Source organism: Pongo abelii, chromosome 1 (assembly GCF_028885655.2).
Source record: "Pongo abelii isolate AG06213 chromosome 1, NHGRI_mPonAbe1-v2.0_pri, whole genome shotgun sequence".
Taxonomy (NCBI): domain Eukaryota; kingdom Metazoa; phylum Chordata; class Mammalia; order Primates; family Hominidae; genus Pongo; species Pongo abelii.
Window position 1 is genome coordinate 140818789 of NC_071985.2, and position 18012 is coordinate 140836800.

Genomic DNA, 18012 nt, shown 5'->3' on the forward strand with positions numbered 1-18012 from the left:
CAATGTAATAGAATGAAAAGTCCTTTTTGACAATTCAAAAAGGATTGTTGGATTAGTTGATAGTTGGATTACCAATAACATTTTACTTAAATATGGGTATTTACATGTATTTTTAATTAGCACTTTGAAGAATTAAAGAACACAGAAGCTCAACATAACTATGAAATCCTCTAAAATAGAGAAAACCAAAGTTTGCTACTAATTGGAAGAGAGCTGAAGACACCTACCGAAGGAATGCTGATCTTATCTTGTTACTTCACATTACATAAATTTTGTAAAAATAAACCATCATTTAAAAATCAGCACAGAAATAGTCACAAGGAAAAAAATGTCCAATTTCTAAGACCTTCTTCTCATAATTTTTGTTTAAAATAATGGAATTTCTTTGAAAAGTGCTCTTCATATCACATCTAGCTACAGTATCATATAATGCTTATAATGTAAAAGAAGATCCTATTCTGATGATACCACTAAAGAATTTAAATATTTATGCATTCTCAAAATATATTTTAACAGACATGGCTTCCACGTTTTACAGTACTAAAACGTTTGCTTCATAAAATTTAGTCTCTTAAAATGTTTTAAAAAGTATACACACTGAATACACCAATATTTTTTCTAAGGCACCTGCTTTAACCCAAAAATAGTCATGAAGCCATTTTCAGTTCCACACCCTCAAATTTTTATTTTGATATTTTTTTTAAACACATGTTCTGAGCAATACACATCTTTTGTTTAATGCTAATGTTTCAGATGATACCTATTAAATGTCACAGACCACTGTGCAGCTCCTGAGGGACAGTCCGCAATAGCACACTCCATATCACTGAACCAATCAGTTGTGAAATAAAGCTGTCTATTCCAGCCAAAACCACAAGAAAGGGTGTCTTACGAAAAAGATGGAAAAGCTTTATGACAAAACATATTTAAAAAGGAGGAAAAAGTATGTTTGATACTCTGTTCTATGTGGGTTACATTTTCTTACACTTTTAATCTCTTCACAAGAATGCTTGTAAGCAAATTTGCCTAGAACATTGTTGCTAATATATAGTAATATTAGAAATTTATATATATATACATATATATAAAGGAAATGAGTTTCATTTTCTAAGAACAGCTAAAAAGCATGATTTATTAAAACTGCCTAAACATATGAGCACCAGTTTCAGTTAGCATCCTATTATCCAACAGAAGCACACAAATGTTAACCTTTTCACTATCAGAATGCCCTCAAAATATCTGCTGTCACAACGATCATTACATAAGAATTGAAATATCTCAAGGCTAATGTACCTGCTTGGATTTTCTGTTGATCATCTGTGCTCATCAGCTTCCAGCTTTCTGTGTGCCGAACAGCATAGAAAGACTGAACCAGGAAGATCCACAGCTTATCACGGAGAGCCTGGATCTTGCACGTAAAACCCTGTGTTCAAGCAACAAATCAGCAGCTGGTGAGAGCCACATTGTCATAGCAACCAGTCATTATTCCTTTCAGAATCTACTTACTCCTAAGCTAGATCAATGATGTCATCATTTAGATTTTTAAGATCGTTGGGTACATGTTATTTATGAAGACTTATTAATAACAAAATTTTATAAATGAACACAAAGCTAAAAAATCTAATCTTTTCAACCAAACGTTATTTTAAAACACCAATGCCCTTGATACGAACACCTTCCACAGCCTTTTCATATCAACTATGACATTACAAGGTCAAATGCTCTACGGAATAGTAACAAATATGATACATTTTAAAAACCATTCTTGTTGAACAAATACAGAATGCCAATAATTTGTGATTACCTAATTAATGGCCACCACTGATTAACTGTACTTAAAAATAAGTATTTTAATTTTGCTTCCCAGCCTAATTTTAAAATACGATTTTTTGAAGAGAAAAATTAAGATTATAAAAATAAAAGACACTGATGATTAAAAACTCTAAAATATACATTTTATATCTAGAAAATTTACTGTAGGACCAGGGAGAAATACGAGAGTTATGCTGTGCCAAATAATGTTGCTAAGTATCACACTACATTTAAAATTACCCAGCCAAACTGCCAATTTCTAAACTTTTATAAAAAGTCCATTTGGAGACAAATGGAATTTTTAAAATTTAGTATTATAAAAAATTCCAAACATATACAAAAGTAGAGACCTTAATCCATCCCTAGGTATCCACTGCCTAGCTTCAATGACCCATGCAACATTTAAAATGCACATACATTTAAAAATCTTAGTTCAAATATTGCATTATTTTAATAAATTTCATTACATTCAGTACCATTTCTCTTGTACTGTCAGAGTTCAGCAATGTGTCCAGAGCCATAAGAAGAGAGCAGCTATTTTCAGTGGTGATATTTTCTTCAATTGCTTTTAAAATTGTGTCCAACAGATCGGCTGTGCTACTCATTGCTTGTGACTATAAAACACAGAAATTAATATTTAAGAGGAATACATATAAAACGCGCAACAAATGTGAAAGTCTGGCGTAACAGATCATTATAACTAGCTGTATGAAGTCAACCAGAAATCATATTTGTCTTTTCCCTTTCTTTTGTTAAAAAATTTGCATATATGCATATGCACGCAGTTTTTATTTTTATTTTTATTTATTTTTATTATACTTTAAGTTCTAGGGTGCATGTGCACAACATGCAGGTTTGTTACATATGTATACACGTGCCATGGTGGACACATAGTTTTTAAAAGCCAACATAGCTCTAAATACAGAACCTAGAAATAAAAAATAGGAGTTATTTATTCAGTGAATAATTTCAGAGAAAGTAGCTTCCCAATAAGACAGAGAATTCTGCATGGACCATAATTGTATTACTGGCCAAAACAGTATCTTTATGACTTTGGTTTCTAAAATGTGGCTTGCTGAGGGAGGGCTAGAGTTGGCCAGAATTACACTGTGCCTTGCCAGGGCACTCAAACCTGTCCCTCTCGCCTTTCTCATCTTGTGAGCCAAATATCCTGTCCATCACTGCCTTAAATCCTATGTAAACATGCCATCTGCTATGGAGTTTATTTAAATCACATTAATTTAATCAAAAGCAACCTGCATTTAAAAGCCCTTACATAATTGAAATCAGAACACAAAAATGGAACTAAATATAGGATATAATTTAGGCATAGTACCTGTAAAAGAAGAGCAAAATTTTCACTCTGAATAATCTTGGAGAAGTTGTCTACAATAAATGCAATACATTTTTCTTGAAGCTGAGACGCCATGGTCAGTGCTGCTTCCGTCCACTTCACTCTGGGTAAACTGATGATTAGCCTGTCACTTTCCATCAGAAGAAAAGCAGCATTCTTATCATTCTTAGATTTAAAAAAAAATTGGAAAAAGTTAGATGCTATTACTGCTAATAAAATAACTCTCTAAGCAAATCAAATACTTTTGTTGTTATGGGATGTTTCCTGCAAAAACAAAATTCCAAGTAGCTAATGTCTTTGTCATTAGTTTTACATATAATATTTATTCATTCATTCAGAATTATTCAAAAGGGTAAAGTTTGAGCTAGGAAGAAACCACCTTTAAAAGGTAGCTAAAACAGGCAGGGCACGGTGGCTCATTCCTATAATCCCAGCACTTTGGGAGGCTAAGGCAGGTGGATCACTTGAGGTTAGGAGTTCAAGATCAGCCTGGCCAACATGGTGAAAACCCACCTCTACTAAAAATACAAAAATTAGTTGGGCATGGTGGTGCACACCTGTAATCCCAGCTACTCGGGAGGCTGAGGGAGGAGAGTTGCTTGAACCCGGGAGGCGGAGGTTGCAGTGAGCCGAGATCGCACCACTGCACTCCAGCCTGGGTGACAGAGCAAGACTCCATTTCAAAAAAAAAACAAAAAAGAAAAGAAAAGAAAAGTAGCTAAAATAAACCTGACAGCAAAGTGATAATAACTAGAAAGAAAAATTTGAGTTCCCTAAGATTATCACTACCAAGTTAATTTTTGTGCTTATAGATATCATTCATAACTGCATAGCTACACCAGCATGGCACTAATTCTTTTCTGACTACAAAATACCTTTCTTTATGCAAATTTGGAAAGACTAAAAATTACTTATAATCCCCGGGGATTTTCCTCCTCTTCTCTAATTAGGTTAAGACTCTACTGTTTATATTTTATTCATTTCATGATTCATTATTATATTATGGAAAAAAAACATTCACAAATATTGATCTCTATGGAAAATGGAATGACAATGCACAAATACCATGTACTCCACGGAAAAGGAAAAAAGGCAACTTATATATTACTGTCTCTTATTCATGTTTGATTTCCAGTTCTTAAAACAATGCTTAGTAAATAACTATTTATTAATTAGTTACTTGATAGACTGGTAAATTGAAAAACATGGCCACAAATTCCATCCACCAAGAGGTGGAATCTATCTCCTCAGTCTTGACTCTAGACTACTAGCCTTCTGACTTGCCTTAACCAACAGTGGTGATGTGCAAGTTCTAGAGCCTAGGCCTCAAGAAGCCTTGCAGCTTCAGTCTTTACCTTCTGAGAATCCTGGGACCACCAGACCAAAAGAGGACTGATAGGGAAGACCACTTGGTGCAGGAGGACCAGGCCCCCAGCTCAGCCCCCAGCTGAATGCAGCCGCCACAGGCAAGACCAGCAGAAGAATCACCCAGTGAACTCACAGAATTGTGGAGTTGTTTTAAGCTGCTAAGTTTGTGCGTGGTTTGTTACACAGCAATAGATCATTGATAAATCTGGAAATGACTGAAATACCTAACATGGACAGCATGATGTGGACTCTGCACAGCCTCTGTTTTTTTTTTTTTTTTTTTAGGTCCAGAAGCACTACATCTTCCCTGATACCATATATCTACATCAGATTTCTTTTATACACGCTATAAGAAAATCTGTCGCTTTTTGTTAGAGCATTTAATTCATTTGTAAGTAATCAAACATGAACATTACTATTTGATTAATGTCTGTCTCCCTCACTAGGCTGTATGTTCAATGAGTGTAAAACTACCTCTGTTTTAGCTCACCAATGTATCCTCAGGGCCTAGTATAAAACTGGGTCATAGTAGACACTAAAATTTATTTGCTGATCTTTTAACATGATTGGCGACACAGTCTATCAGTCAATCTCTAAGATAACAAGTTTAATCTTTCAACTTCAAAACTAAAAATTTTAACCATTTACTAATAATTCTTTTTTTTTTCTTTGACACAAGTCTTGCTCTGTCACCCAGGCCGGAATGTAGTGGCTTGAACATGGCTCACTGCAGCCTCAAACTCCTGAGATCAAGTGATCCTCCTGCTTCAGCCTTTCAAGTAGCTGAAACCACAGGTACATGCCACCACGACCAGCTAATTTTTTTAAAAAAGTATTGGCCAGGCGAGGTGGCTCACACCTGTAATCCCAGCACTTTGGGAGGCTGAGGTGGGCAGATCACAAGGTCAGGAGATTGAGACCATCCTGGTCAACACGGTGAAACTACTAAAAATACAAAAAATTAGCTGGGCATGGTGGCGGGCACCTGTAGTTCCAGCTACTTGGGAGGCTGAGGCAGAAGGATGACGTGAACCCGGGAGGCAGAGCTTGCAGTGAGCCGAGATCACACCACTGCACTCCAGCCTGGGCGACAGAGCAAGACCCCGTTTGAGATGGCAGAGTCTCGCTCTGTCGCCCAGGCTGGAGTACAGTGGTGCGATCTCGGCTCACTGTAACGGGGTCTCGCGCTGTCGCCCAGGCTGTGGTGCAGTGGTGCAATCTCGGCTCACTGCAACCTCCACCTCCCCAGTTCAAGCAATTTTTGTGCCTCAGTCATGTGAATAGCTGGTATTACACATGCACGCCACCATGCCCAGCTAATTTTTTGTATTTTTAGTAGAGACGGGGTTTCACCATGTTGGTCAGGTTGGTCTGAAACTCCTGGCTTCAAGTGATCCACCCGCCTTGGCCTCCCAAAATGCTGGGATTACAGGTGTGAGCTACCACGTCCAGCTCTAAAAAATTTTGTAGGGATGGAGTCTTGCCATGTTGTCCAGGCTGGTCTTGAACTCTTGGCTTCAAGTGATCCTCCCACCTCGGCCTCCCAAAGTGCTGGGATTACAAGTGTGAGCCACTGCATCCAGGCAATAATCCTTTAAAAATGTATTATATTCTTCCACTGCTTTGAGTAAAATAAAAAAAAGTCATACTTTGCTATAATTCGTCTCACTTTTAGAACCATTGTCGTTTCCTCTTCCAGTGACTTCCTGAGTAACTGTACAATTACTAAGAGTTTTAGACAATAAGCTCAATTTGTTCTACTGCAGGCACTGCTCTGGTAGGGAAGCCAAATGTAAGGTATTTAAATAAATTTGGCAGATATCTACAAAGTGCTTACTATATACACAATGTGATGTGCTCTGACAGCATTTTTTAAAAAACCACAGATATAGAGTATAATTGTCATAATTTAGCTTGGAAAACTACAATATGGACATAGTTAAATAACATAGATGATACATGATCTTATTCCATACTCATCTGAATATATGATAAACATTAAATGTTAGAGTACCTCAAGATTCAAAGAAAATAAAAGTAATACTTTTAGACCAAACACTTAAATTTTAATTCAACAGTTAACACAATCACAGATTAAAAATTTCAAACGTAGGGCAATCCGCTCGGGTTCCCTTCCACACTGTGGAAGCTTTGTCCTTTCGCTCTTCACAATAAACAATAAACCTTGCTATTGCTCAAAAAAAAATTTTTTTCAAATGTATAAAGGACATTCCAGGAAAAGTCTTCCTCTCCTTCCTGTCCCCAAACCATCCATTTTACAACCAATATTATTTTTTCCCTTATCTTTCCAGAGTTATTTTATGCATATACAAACAAAACATATATGTAATTTTCTGCTTATTTTATCCAAATGAAGGCATTAATATGCACAGTACTCTGTATCTTGCCTTTTTTTTTTTTTTTTTTTGAGACAGTCTCTCTCTGCTGCCCAGGCTGGAGTGCAGTGGTGCGATCTCAGCTCACTGCAAGCTCTGCCTCCCAGGTTCACACCATTCTCCTGCCTCAGCCTCCCGAGTAGCTGGGATTACAGGTGCCCGCCACCACACCTGGCGAATTTTTTGTATTTTTTAGTAGAGACGGGGTTTCACCGTGTTAGCCAGGATGGTCTCCATCTCCTGACCTTGTGATCTGCCTGCCTCGGCCTCCCAAAGTGCTGGGATTACAGGCGTGAACCACCGCGCCCAGCCCTGTATCTTGCCTTTTACACTTAGCACACATCTTGAATATTTTTCTTACCAGTGTATATATATATTTTTCTGTTTTAATAGCCATGTCATAGTCCATAATATAGATACATCACAAGTCATTTAACCAGTCCTCTACTTAAAGACATTTACATTGTTTCCAGTTTTGCTATTATGTCGTAATGACTTACCTTGTATATAACATTATTTCACAAATATGTGAAAATATCTACAAGATACATTTCTAGAAGTAGAATTGCTGGGTCAATACTACTTCTCTTAACCTGGGTTCTGCCTAAAAATTGAGCCTGAGAAACAGGCTGATATGCAGACAGTTTATTTGTGAAGTGATCCTGGGGGATCTGAGGTGCTGGAAGAGTGCAACAGGGAAGAAAGGAAGGAAAGCCAATTCAAGGGTGTATTTTCTAGCTCTCTGCTATTCAAAGTGGCATCAGCTAGCCAGAGCCTGTTAGAAATACACAATCTCTGTATCCTCCCTTGACTTACTGAATTAGAATCTGCATTTAAACAAGACCCCCAAGTGTTTTGTAGATACATTAAAGTTTGAAAAACACGAATATAGAATTCACTATTGTAGGCAACTGGGACTCAATCTTGTTGGGGACCTTCTGAAGAGCTATGAAGGACATACTTTGAATTATCCATCCAACAGACAGAACAATGACACATTAACCACTGGCTCTCATCTCCCATTGGTCAAGGCTTGCCCTCAGGGATGTGAACTCTCTTTCACTGCCAGGTTTACACAGGTTCAGAATTTCCGAGCTGCAGGTATCTCACGTGGTGTAGCAGTGAAGCCTCAGTACAGAAAGTGAGAAAGATGTGTATGTGATGTGGCTGAGGGAAGGTGCTGTCAGAATCACATCCATGTGCAGCTAGATGCTGCAGCAATAGTTTGAGTACAAACATGGGCCAAGAGGCTATGAGGTGGGACACCAGGGGTATCCAAAACACTGCCAATATACAATCAATGGAGCACTGTTTTTCAAGTGGTAGATTCCTCCATAGCAACCTAGAGAAATGTATTTAGTGGTTCACAATCAGCACTAGAAAACAAAAGAAAGAAGGGGCTGGGTGGGTGAGAAAGACAAAAAAAGGAAGGAGAAACATAGAAAACACCAGTACATCATATGTAATAAGGCTAAGAGATCTTTGTAAAACTTGTGTTCCTGTTCTATACATGTTAGTGTATTGGGTTACAATGAAAACAACAACAAAACAAACAAAGAAAAAACATCTTTTTATTCTGGGTCACAGATAAAAAGCTTAGGAAACATAGAAAAAGTTGTGCTAATTTATGACCTTCCCAGGAATAAATCAGAATATTTATCCCACATACTCTTACTAACACAGTGAAAATTTCTTTTCATCATTCTGAAAGGTAGAAAATGGTCTGACATGGTAGTTCTCACGTCCATTTCTCTTAAATAAATGAAGTTCAGGATCTGCTCATCAAATTAAGAGGTATCTGTATTTCCTTAGTGAACTATCTAATTCTATCCTATGTTTCGCTTTGATTTTTAAAAATCAATTTGTAGAAACTCTCTATATTAGGAAAATTAGTGTTTATATCATGTGAACTGTTATCTGTCTTTTGACTTGGTGACAAAGAAGGGTAAAAATTTAAAGTTCCTCACACTAAAACATATTTAAAAATTCTCCATGTTATACTCTAATGTAGCAGCACTTTCATATCTCCCTTGATGACAAAGAAATATTTGATGGATTAGAGTACCTTCCATGGCACATGTGGTTGAACTGAATTAGAACTAAAGAAGGCTTAAGAAGACTGCTTGAGGAGAAGTGACATCAGCAAGATGGCAGAATAGGAAGCCCTAAACCCTCCTTCCCCCATGAACACACTGATTCAACAATTAACAAATTCTCTTTGTGAGAAATTGAGAAACTAGTTGAGAGGCTCCTGCACTGAGGATGAGCATGAAACCAGACACTTTGAAGCTGATAGGGAAATATGAGACACAGTCTCACCAGAATCCTACCCCTGGCACAGAGCTGTACAACTGGGAAGAAAACCACAAGCTCCCAGCTTCTCCCTGGGGAAGGAAAGAGTTAGACCATGTGTCAAACATCCCAACTTTTCCAGGGGTTGCCTAGATGACTGATTTCTGTCTTGCAGTCTTGGAGTGCTGATGGGACCCAGCAAACTCTAGCTACCTGGGAAAGAACACAAATGGTGATTTGGGCTGGTAGTCACCATATCTCCTCCTAATGGGACCTAGCATGTCTTAGCCATCCGAGGGCCAATGAGAACAAAGAAGGTAGATGATGTTGCATGCGACTAGTTGCCAGAACCCCTTCACTTGTCTCAGTAGAGAGTGAACAGCTGGAAAAGCCCCAAATCCTGCCTTCTACTTGGGGCAGGAAGGAGTGTATATCCAATGACCTAACTTTTCTGGGGGCTACCCAAGGAACTTGACTCAGAGCACTAATAGGACCCAGGATACTCTAGATGCTTGGAAGCCACTAGAAAGAAAGTGAGTTGGACTAGCAAGAAGGTTTGAGAGGCCCTGAATCTCTAGCTGGGCTGATTAGTAAGGGTCTTCTCCTGTATGAGGCCAGTCCATGAGAACTGGAAGAGGTAGCTGTTAATCTGATATGCAGATACAAAGAGAGTCAAGGAAAATGGACAAAGAAATACGTTCCAAAGAACAAAATAAATCTCCAGAAACTGGCCTAAATGAAATTGAGATATATGATTTAGCTCACAGAGAATTCAAAATCATCATCATAAAGATGTTCACACCAAGGTCAGGAAAATAATGCATGACAAAGTAATAATTTCATTAAAGAGATATACAATATTAAAAAAGTGCCAAACAGAAATCGTGGAGCTGAAGAATACAATTACTGAATTGAAAAATTCTTTAAAGGTGTTCAACAGCAGACTAGATCAAAGAGAAGAAAGAATAAGCAAATTCAAAGACAGGTCATTGAAATTACTATTCAATCAGAAAAGCAAAAAGAATGAAAAACAGTAAAGAAAGTTTAAGGCACTATGGGACAATATATACATTACTAAAGTTCCAAAGGAGAAAGGAGAAAAAGGGTCAGAAAATTTATTAAAAGAAATAATGGCTGAAAACTTCCCAAACCTGGAGAAGGAAACAGACATCCAGATCCAGGAAGCCCAAAGTACTCCCAAATAAGATGAATCCAAAGAAATCCACAGTGAGACATATAATCAAACTGCCAAAGTAAAAGAGCAAATTTTGAAAGCAGCAAGGAAAAAGCAACTTATGTACAAGGGAATGTTTATAAGACTCAAGGCAGATTTTCCAGCAGAAACCCTGCAGGCAATAAGGGAGTGCAATGATATATTCAAAGTGCTTTTTAAAAACAAACCAACCCTGCCAACGAAGAATACCAAACCTGGCAAACCTGTCCTTCAAAAATGAGGCAAAGATAAAGACAAAAGCCGAGAAAATTCATCACCAGTTGATCTGCCTTAAAAGGAGTGCTAATGGGAATTCTTCAAGTTGAAACAAAAGTACATTAAAAAGCAACATGAGAGCATAAGAAAGTATGAAACTCATTGGTGAAGGAAAATATATAAGGCAGGCATGGTGGCTCATGCCTGTAATCCAGTCACTTTGGGAGGCCAAGGTGGGCAGATCACTTGAGCTCAGGAGTTCGAGACCAGCCTGAGCAATATGGCAAAACCCTGTCTCTACAAAAAAATACAAAAAATTAGCTGGCTGTGGTGGCATGCACCTGCAGTCCCAGCTACTTGGGAGGCTGTGGAGCAAGAGGATTGGTTGAGCCTATGAAGCTGAGACTGCAGTGAGCCATGTTTGTGCCACTGCACTCCAGCCTAGGTGACAGAGCAAGACCTCATCTCCAGAAAAAAAAAAAAAAGGAAGAAAAGAAAAATATATATAAACAAATGAAGAGTAATGAATCACTTATGATTCACTTATGAAGAGTACTGTATCACTTATGGCAGTGAATAAATCACTTAAAAAAAAAAAGATTTTGGCTGGGCACAGTGGCTCATGCCTGTAATTCCAACACTTTCAGAAGCTGAACTAGGTAGATCGCTTGAGCCCAGGAGTTTGAGACAAGCCTGGGCAACATGGCCAAACCATTTCTCTACAAAAAATACAAAAATTAGCCAGGTGTGATGGCACATGTCTATAGTTTCAGCTACTTGGGAGGCTGAGGCAGGAGGTCAAGGCTGCAGTGAGCTGTGATCATGCCACTGCACTCCAGCTTGGGTGACAGAGTGAGACCCTGTCTTAAATTTTTTTTTCGTTTTTTTAAGCATGGTTTTAGGTTCACAGCAAAACTGTGAGGAAAGTACGGAGATTTCCCATAAGCCCCCTGATCTCACACAATGCACAGCCTCTCTCATTATCAACATTCAACACCAGAGTGGTATATTTGTTACAACTGAATTAATCACTTTTAATTTTTGCATATAAGTTAAAAGATAAATGCATTAAAAATAACTATAACTAAAAAGTATATTAACAAATATGTACTATAGGTAGATATAAATGGTGAAACCAGTAACAGAGTGTATGTGTGGGGGGAGAAGTAAAAGTGTAGAGTTTCTGTGTATGTGGATTGAGCTTAAAATAGACTGTTATATCTATGAGATATTTATGTAGGTCCCACGGTAATTAGAAACAAAATACATATAGAAGTTACACCAAAAAAGAGAGAAAAAAATTTTAGTATATCAATATTAAGAAAATAAAGCACAAAGAAAGACAGCAGAAGATAAAAAGAGGGACCAAAGAACTATAGGACAACAGAAAATAATAAAATGGCAATAGTAAATCCTTTCCTCTCAATAATTACTTAAAATATAAATAGATTAAACTATCCAATCAAAAGACAGAGTAGCTAAGTGGATTAAAAAACAAGATCCAATGATATACTGTCTACAAGAGACTCACTTTAGATTTAACAACACATTTAGGCTGGAAGTGAAGGAATAAAAAAAGATATTCCATATAAATGGTAATAAAAAGAGTAAGAGTGGCTATACCATATCAAACAAAATAGACTTTAAGTCAAAACTTGTCACAAGAGACACAGACATTATGTAATGATAAAAGAATATGCCAGGAAGATAGGAAGATACAACAATTATAAACATATATGCACCCTGCATCACATTACCTAAATATATAAAGCAAGTATTAATAGATCTGAAGAGAGAGAAAGCAATACAAAGATAGTAGGAACTTTCAATACACAACTTTTCAATAGTGAATACATGTTGGGCACAGTGGCTCATGCGTGTAATCCCAGAAACTCAGAAGGCTGAGATGGGAGGATCACTTGGGAAGAAAGTGGCCAGGATTTTGAGACCAACCTGGGCAACACAGCAAGACCCTATCCCTACCAAGAAAAAAAAAAAAAAAAAGCCAGTGATGGTGGCACATGCCTGTAGTTCCAGCTACTTGGAAGGCAGAAGGATCACTTAAGCCCAGGAGTTTGAGGCTGTAGTGAGCTATGATTGTGCCACTGAACTCCAATCTGGGAGACAAAGTGAGACTCCATCTCTTAACTAAATAAATAAATAAATAAGAATAATGAATACATCAGACAGAAAATCAATGAAGAAATACTGGACTTCAAAAACACTATAGACCAAATGGACCTAACATACCTATACAGAACATTCCAACCAACAGGGGCAGAATATACATTCTTCTTAAGCACACACAAAATGTTCTCCAGAATATATCATGTTCAGTCACAAAATGAGTCTTAACAAAATTAAGACAACTGAAATCATACCAAGCATCTTTTCTGAACACAATGGAATAAAAGTAGAAATCAACAGAAGAAAGACTAGAAAATACATAAATTGTAGAAATTAACACACTTTTGAACAACCAATGGGTCAAAGAAAAAAATCAAAGGATAAATTAGAAGGTATCTTGAAACAAACAAAAACCACAATACAATATACCAAAACTTATGGGATGCAGCAAAAGCAGAACTAAGAGGAAAGTTTACAGCAATAAATGTCTACATTAAAAACAAAATGATCTGAAAAAAAAAACCTTTATGTTATACCTCAAGGAACTAAAAAAAGAAGAAACTAAGCCTGAAGTTAGCAAACCAAGGAAAAAAAAATAAAGATTAGAGCAGAAATAAATAGAGGATACAAAAACAGTTTTTCAAAATTAACAAAACTGAGTTGCTTTTTTGAAAAGATAAACAAAATTGACAATCCTTTATACTAAGAAAAAAAGCAGAGAAGATGCAAATAAATATTATACAATCCAAAATGAAAGAGGACACATTACAATAGATGACACAAATTAAAATGACCATAAGGGACTGTTATAAACAATTACAAGCCAATAAACAAGGTAACCTAGAAGAAATGGATAAATTCCTAGACACATACAACCTATTAAGGTTGAATCATGAAGAAACAGAAAATCTGAACAGACTGATAATGTGTAGGAGATTGAGCTGTAATAAAAAAGCCCCCATCAAAGAAAAGTCCAGGACTGATAGCTTCATTACTGAATTCTACTGAAGGCTTCATTACTGAATTCTGCTAGTTAAAGGAAAGACCTAATACCAATCCTTCTCACACCCTTCCAAAAAACTGAAGAGGAGGGAATATTTCCCTCATTTTACAAGGCCAGCATTACTCTGACACCAAAGCCGCATAAGAATACTACAAGAAAAGAAAAATTATAGGCCAATATCCCTGATTAACATAGATGTTAAAATCCTCAACAAAGCACTGGCACACTGAATTCAACAGTACATTATAAAGATAATTCACCATCAACTAGTGGTATTTATTCCTAGGATACAAGGATGATTTAACATATGTAAATCAATTAATGCAACCCACATCATTAATAGCACAGACACAGAAGTCAAATGATTATCTCAGTAAATGCAGAAACAGTATTTGACAAGATTCAATTGCTTTTCATGACTGAAAACTCTCAACAAGTTAGGAAGAGAAGTAAATTATCTCAACATAATAGAGGCCAAAAGCCCACTGCTAGAATCATACTCAAGGTTTACCCTGAAAACTTTTAAGTTAATATCAGGAACAAGACAAGGATGCTCATTCTCTCCACTTCCCTTCAACATAGTCCTGGAAGTCCTAACCAGAACAATTAGGTATGAAGAAGAAATAATAAGGCATCCAAACTGTAAAGGAAGAAGTAAAATTGTCCCTGCTTGCAGATAACATAATCTTATATATAGCAAACTCTAAACACTTCACCAAAAAACTGTTAAAACAAATTCAGTAAAGATGAAAGATACAAAATGAACATACAATAATCAGTTGCATTTCAACTAACAACATTAATGACTGAAAAGGAAATTAGAAAAACAATCCCATTTACAATAGCACCAAAGAGTAAAATACTTAAGAATAAACTTATCTAAGAAGGTGAAAGACTTGTATGCTAAAAACTACAAAACATTGATGAAAGAAATTAAAGAAGGCACAGCTAGGCACAGTGGCGTGTGCCTGTAATCCCAGGAGGCTGAGGCAGGAGGATCACTTGAGACCGGGAGTTCAAAGTTGCAGTGAGCTATGATCATGCCACTGTATTCCAGCCTGGGCAACAGAGCAAGACCCTGTCTCATAAATAAACAGATAGACAGATAGAAATTTTAAAAAGAAATTAAAGAAGACAAACAGAAAGACATCCAGTACTCATGGACTGGAAGACTTAATGTTGCTAAAAAGTCCATACTACACAAAGTCATCTATGGATACAATGCAATCTCTATCAAAATCTTGATTGCATTTTTTATAGAAATAGAAAACACAATTCTAAAATTCATATGGAACCACAAAATACCCTGAATAGCCAAATTAATATTAAGAAAGAAGGAAAAAGTTGGAGTGACTTTGATTTTCTGATTTCAAAATATATAACAAAGCTGTAGTAACTAAAACAGTGTGGTACTGGCTTAAAGACAGACATAGAGATCAATGGAACAGAACAGAGAGCCCAGAAATACATCCACATACATACAACTGCTCTTTAGTAAAGGTGCCAAGAATACACAATGGGTCAGGAAAGTCTCTTCAACAAATGGTGCTGGGAAAACAGGATATCCATAAGCAAAAGAATACAATTTGACCCTTATCGTACAACATACCCAAACATCAACTCAAAATGGATTTCAGACTTCAACCTAAGACCTGAAACTCTAAAACTCCTAGAAGAAAACACAGGGGAAAGCTTCATGACATTGGTCTTGGTAATGATTTCACAGATATGATGCCAAAAGGACAAGCAACAAAAGCAAACATAAATGAGTGAAACTATAACAAATTAAAAAGCCTCCATACAGCAAAGAAAACAAGACACTGAAAAAATCTACAGCATGGGGAAAAATACTGCAAACCATACATGTCATAAGGGGCTAATTCCAAAATATATAAAAAACTCCTACAATTTAATAGCAAAAATCTGATAACACAATTAAAAATTGGCTGAAGACTTGAATACACATTTCTACAAAGATGACATACAAATGGCCAACAGGTATATGAAAAGATGTTCTGTGTCATTAATCATCAGGGAAATGCAAATTAAAACCACAAGAGGATGTCACCGCACATCTGTTCGGATGGCTATGATCAAAAAAATAAAAGATAACAAGTCTTGGTGAGGATGTGGAGAATAGGGAGCACTTGTACACCGCTGGCAGGAATGCAAAATGGTGCAGCTGCTATGTAGAACAGTATGCAGGTTCCTTGAAAAATTAAAAATAGAACTACCATATGATCAAAAAAATCCTACTTCTGGGTATTTGTGTTAACCTGTTTGCACTGCTATGAAAGGAATACTGCAGGCTGAGTAATTTATAAGGAAAAGAGGTTTATTAGCTCATGGTCCTGCAGGCTGTACAAGCATGGCACCCACATCTGTTCAGCTTCTGGTGAGGGCCTCAGGAAGCTTACAATCATGGTGTAAGGTAACGGGGGAGCAGGCACATCACATGGTGAGACAGGGAGCAAGAGACAGAATGGGGAGATTACAGGCTCCTTTTTAAACAACCAAATCTCATGTGAACTACTAGAGTGAGAACTCACTCATCACCATGGGGATGGCACCAAACCATTCATAAGGGATCCGCCCCCATGACCCAAATCCCTCCCACCAGGCCCCACCTCCAACATTGGAGATTACATTTCAACATGAGACTTGGAGAGGACAAACATCCAAAGCACATCAGCATTCATTAAAAAGAATTGAAATCAGGATCCCAAAGAAATATTAGCACTACCATGTTCACTGCAGCACTATTTACAATAGCCAACATGTGGAAACAACCTAAATGTTCACCAATAGATGAATGGATAAAGAAAATGTGGTGTATACATACAGCAGAATATTATTCATTCTTTAAAAAGAAGAAAATTCTGTAATATGTGACCACATGGATGAATGTTGAGGACATTATCCTAAGTGAAATAGGTCAGTCACAGAAAAGGCAAATACTGTATGATTCCATTACAAGTCAAACTCTTGGAATCAGAGAATGGAATGGTGGTTGCCAGGAGCTGGGGAAGGGGAAAATGGGGAGTTGCTATCATTGGACATTAAGTTTCAGTTACGAAAGATGAGAGATCTGCTGTTCAACTGTGTGCCGATAATTGACAATACTGTATTGTACACTTAAAAATTTGTTAAGAGCATAGATATCATGTTAAATATTCTTTCCAAAATAAAATAAGGATGAATAAGAAAATATATAGAAAGTAATACTAATAAACTAGAATTGCCAGATAGAATTCATATATAAAATAAATTACTTCCCACAGGTAAAAGTCACATTAAGAAGAAATGGTCATAAGTAATGCTTTGTGAGATATGCGAACACACAAGAAATTTTTTTAAATGCAATTCATTTTTTAAGTTAGTATCAAATGTGTAAAAATGTAACAATTTGGAACTATTTTTAAAAATAACACTATTAATATTGCATGTACATATTATAAGATTTTCTAAAAGGCCAATCTGGGGTTACTGCTAAAAAAAGACTGCTTGCTCTTTCTGGGTAACATACTTCGAATTTTGAGAAAATTAAAATACTCTGGTTTCCATCAATAAAGCTAAACACATTTTACTTATATAATAAAATATGACAAATATATTAAATTAGTGTTTCTTAAAACCTGTTTATCCACAAAGAAAGACAAATTTTGAGAATAATCACCATGATGCCAGAGGCTATTGATCAGACTGGATGTTTGGCTGTTCTGATGTTTATCTTTTTATCTGTCTTGAAAGAAAAAGTCAAGTATTCACCACAAAGCTTACAAGGACCTAATTAGAGCTATAAAATCAAAATAAAAGAGTATAGCATTGGGAGAGGCACAGTTTGATGGGCTTATTCTTCAATTAAAATCACATACCTACCACTTGTTTAAAAAAAAAAAATCAAACTCGTTAACAAGATACTCAGCTAAAATCCCTCCCCATCTATCTTTAGCCTGTCCCCAGACTCATCTTGTCTCATTCCAGATACAGCAGAATACTGACACTGCCTAGTCTCCATATCCCTGGTCACATTTTTAGTCTTTCAGGAATGCCCTAACCTACTTATTTTAAAATTGTCCTCTAACCAGGTTCATTTCAAATTAATTCTCTTATTATTCCAGTCAGATTTAACCTGTGTGATCCTATGTATACACCTGAATTCTAAGTTATACAATTCACTTACTTACCTATTTGACAATATATACTGAGTGCACTGTTCTATGGCTGAGGC

The 18012-nt window shown here is 36.6% G+C and overlaps 1 protein-coding gene across 4 annotated transcripts in view; it reads right to left on the reverse strand.

Moving 5' to 3' along the window:
• Positions 1-18012, reverse strand: part of BTBD8 (BTB domain containing 8) — a 104311-nt gene that overhangs the window by 14487 nt on the left and 71812 nt on the right. For all 4 annotated transcript variants that reach the window (XM_054531162.2, XM_024237260.3, XM_054531172.2 and 1 more), the window contains 3 exons: positions 3149-3331; positions 2289-2426; positions 1294-1423 (listed from right to left, as the gene is read on the reverse strand). In XM_054531162.2, coding sequence (XP_054387137.1) covers positions 1294-1423; positions 2289-2426; positions 3149-3331 — 451 coding nt within the window. The remainder of the gene's footprint in view (positions 1-1293; positions 1424-2288; positions 2427-3148; positions 3332-18012) is intronic.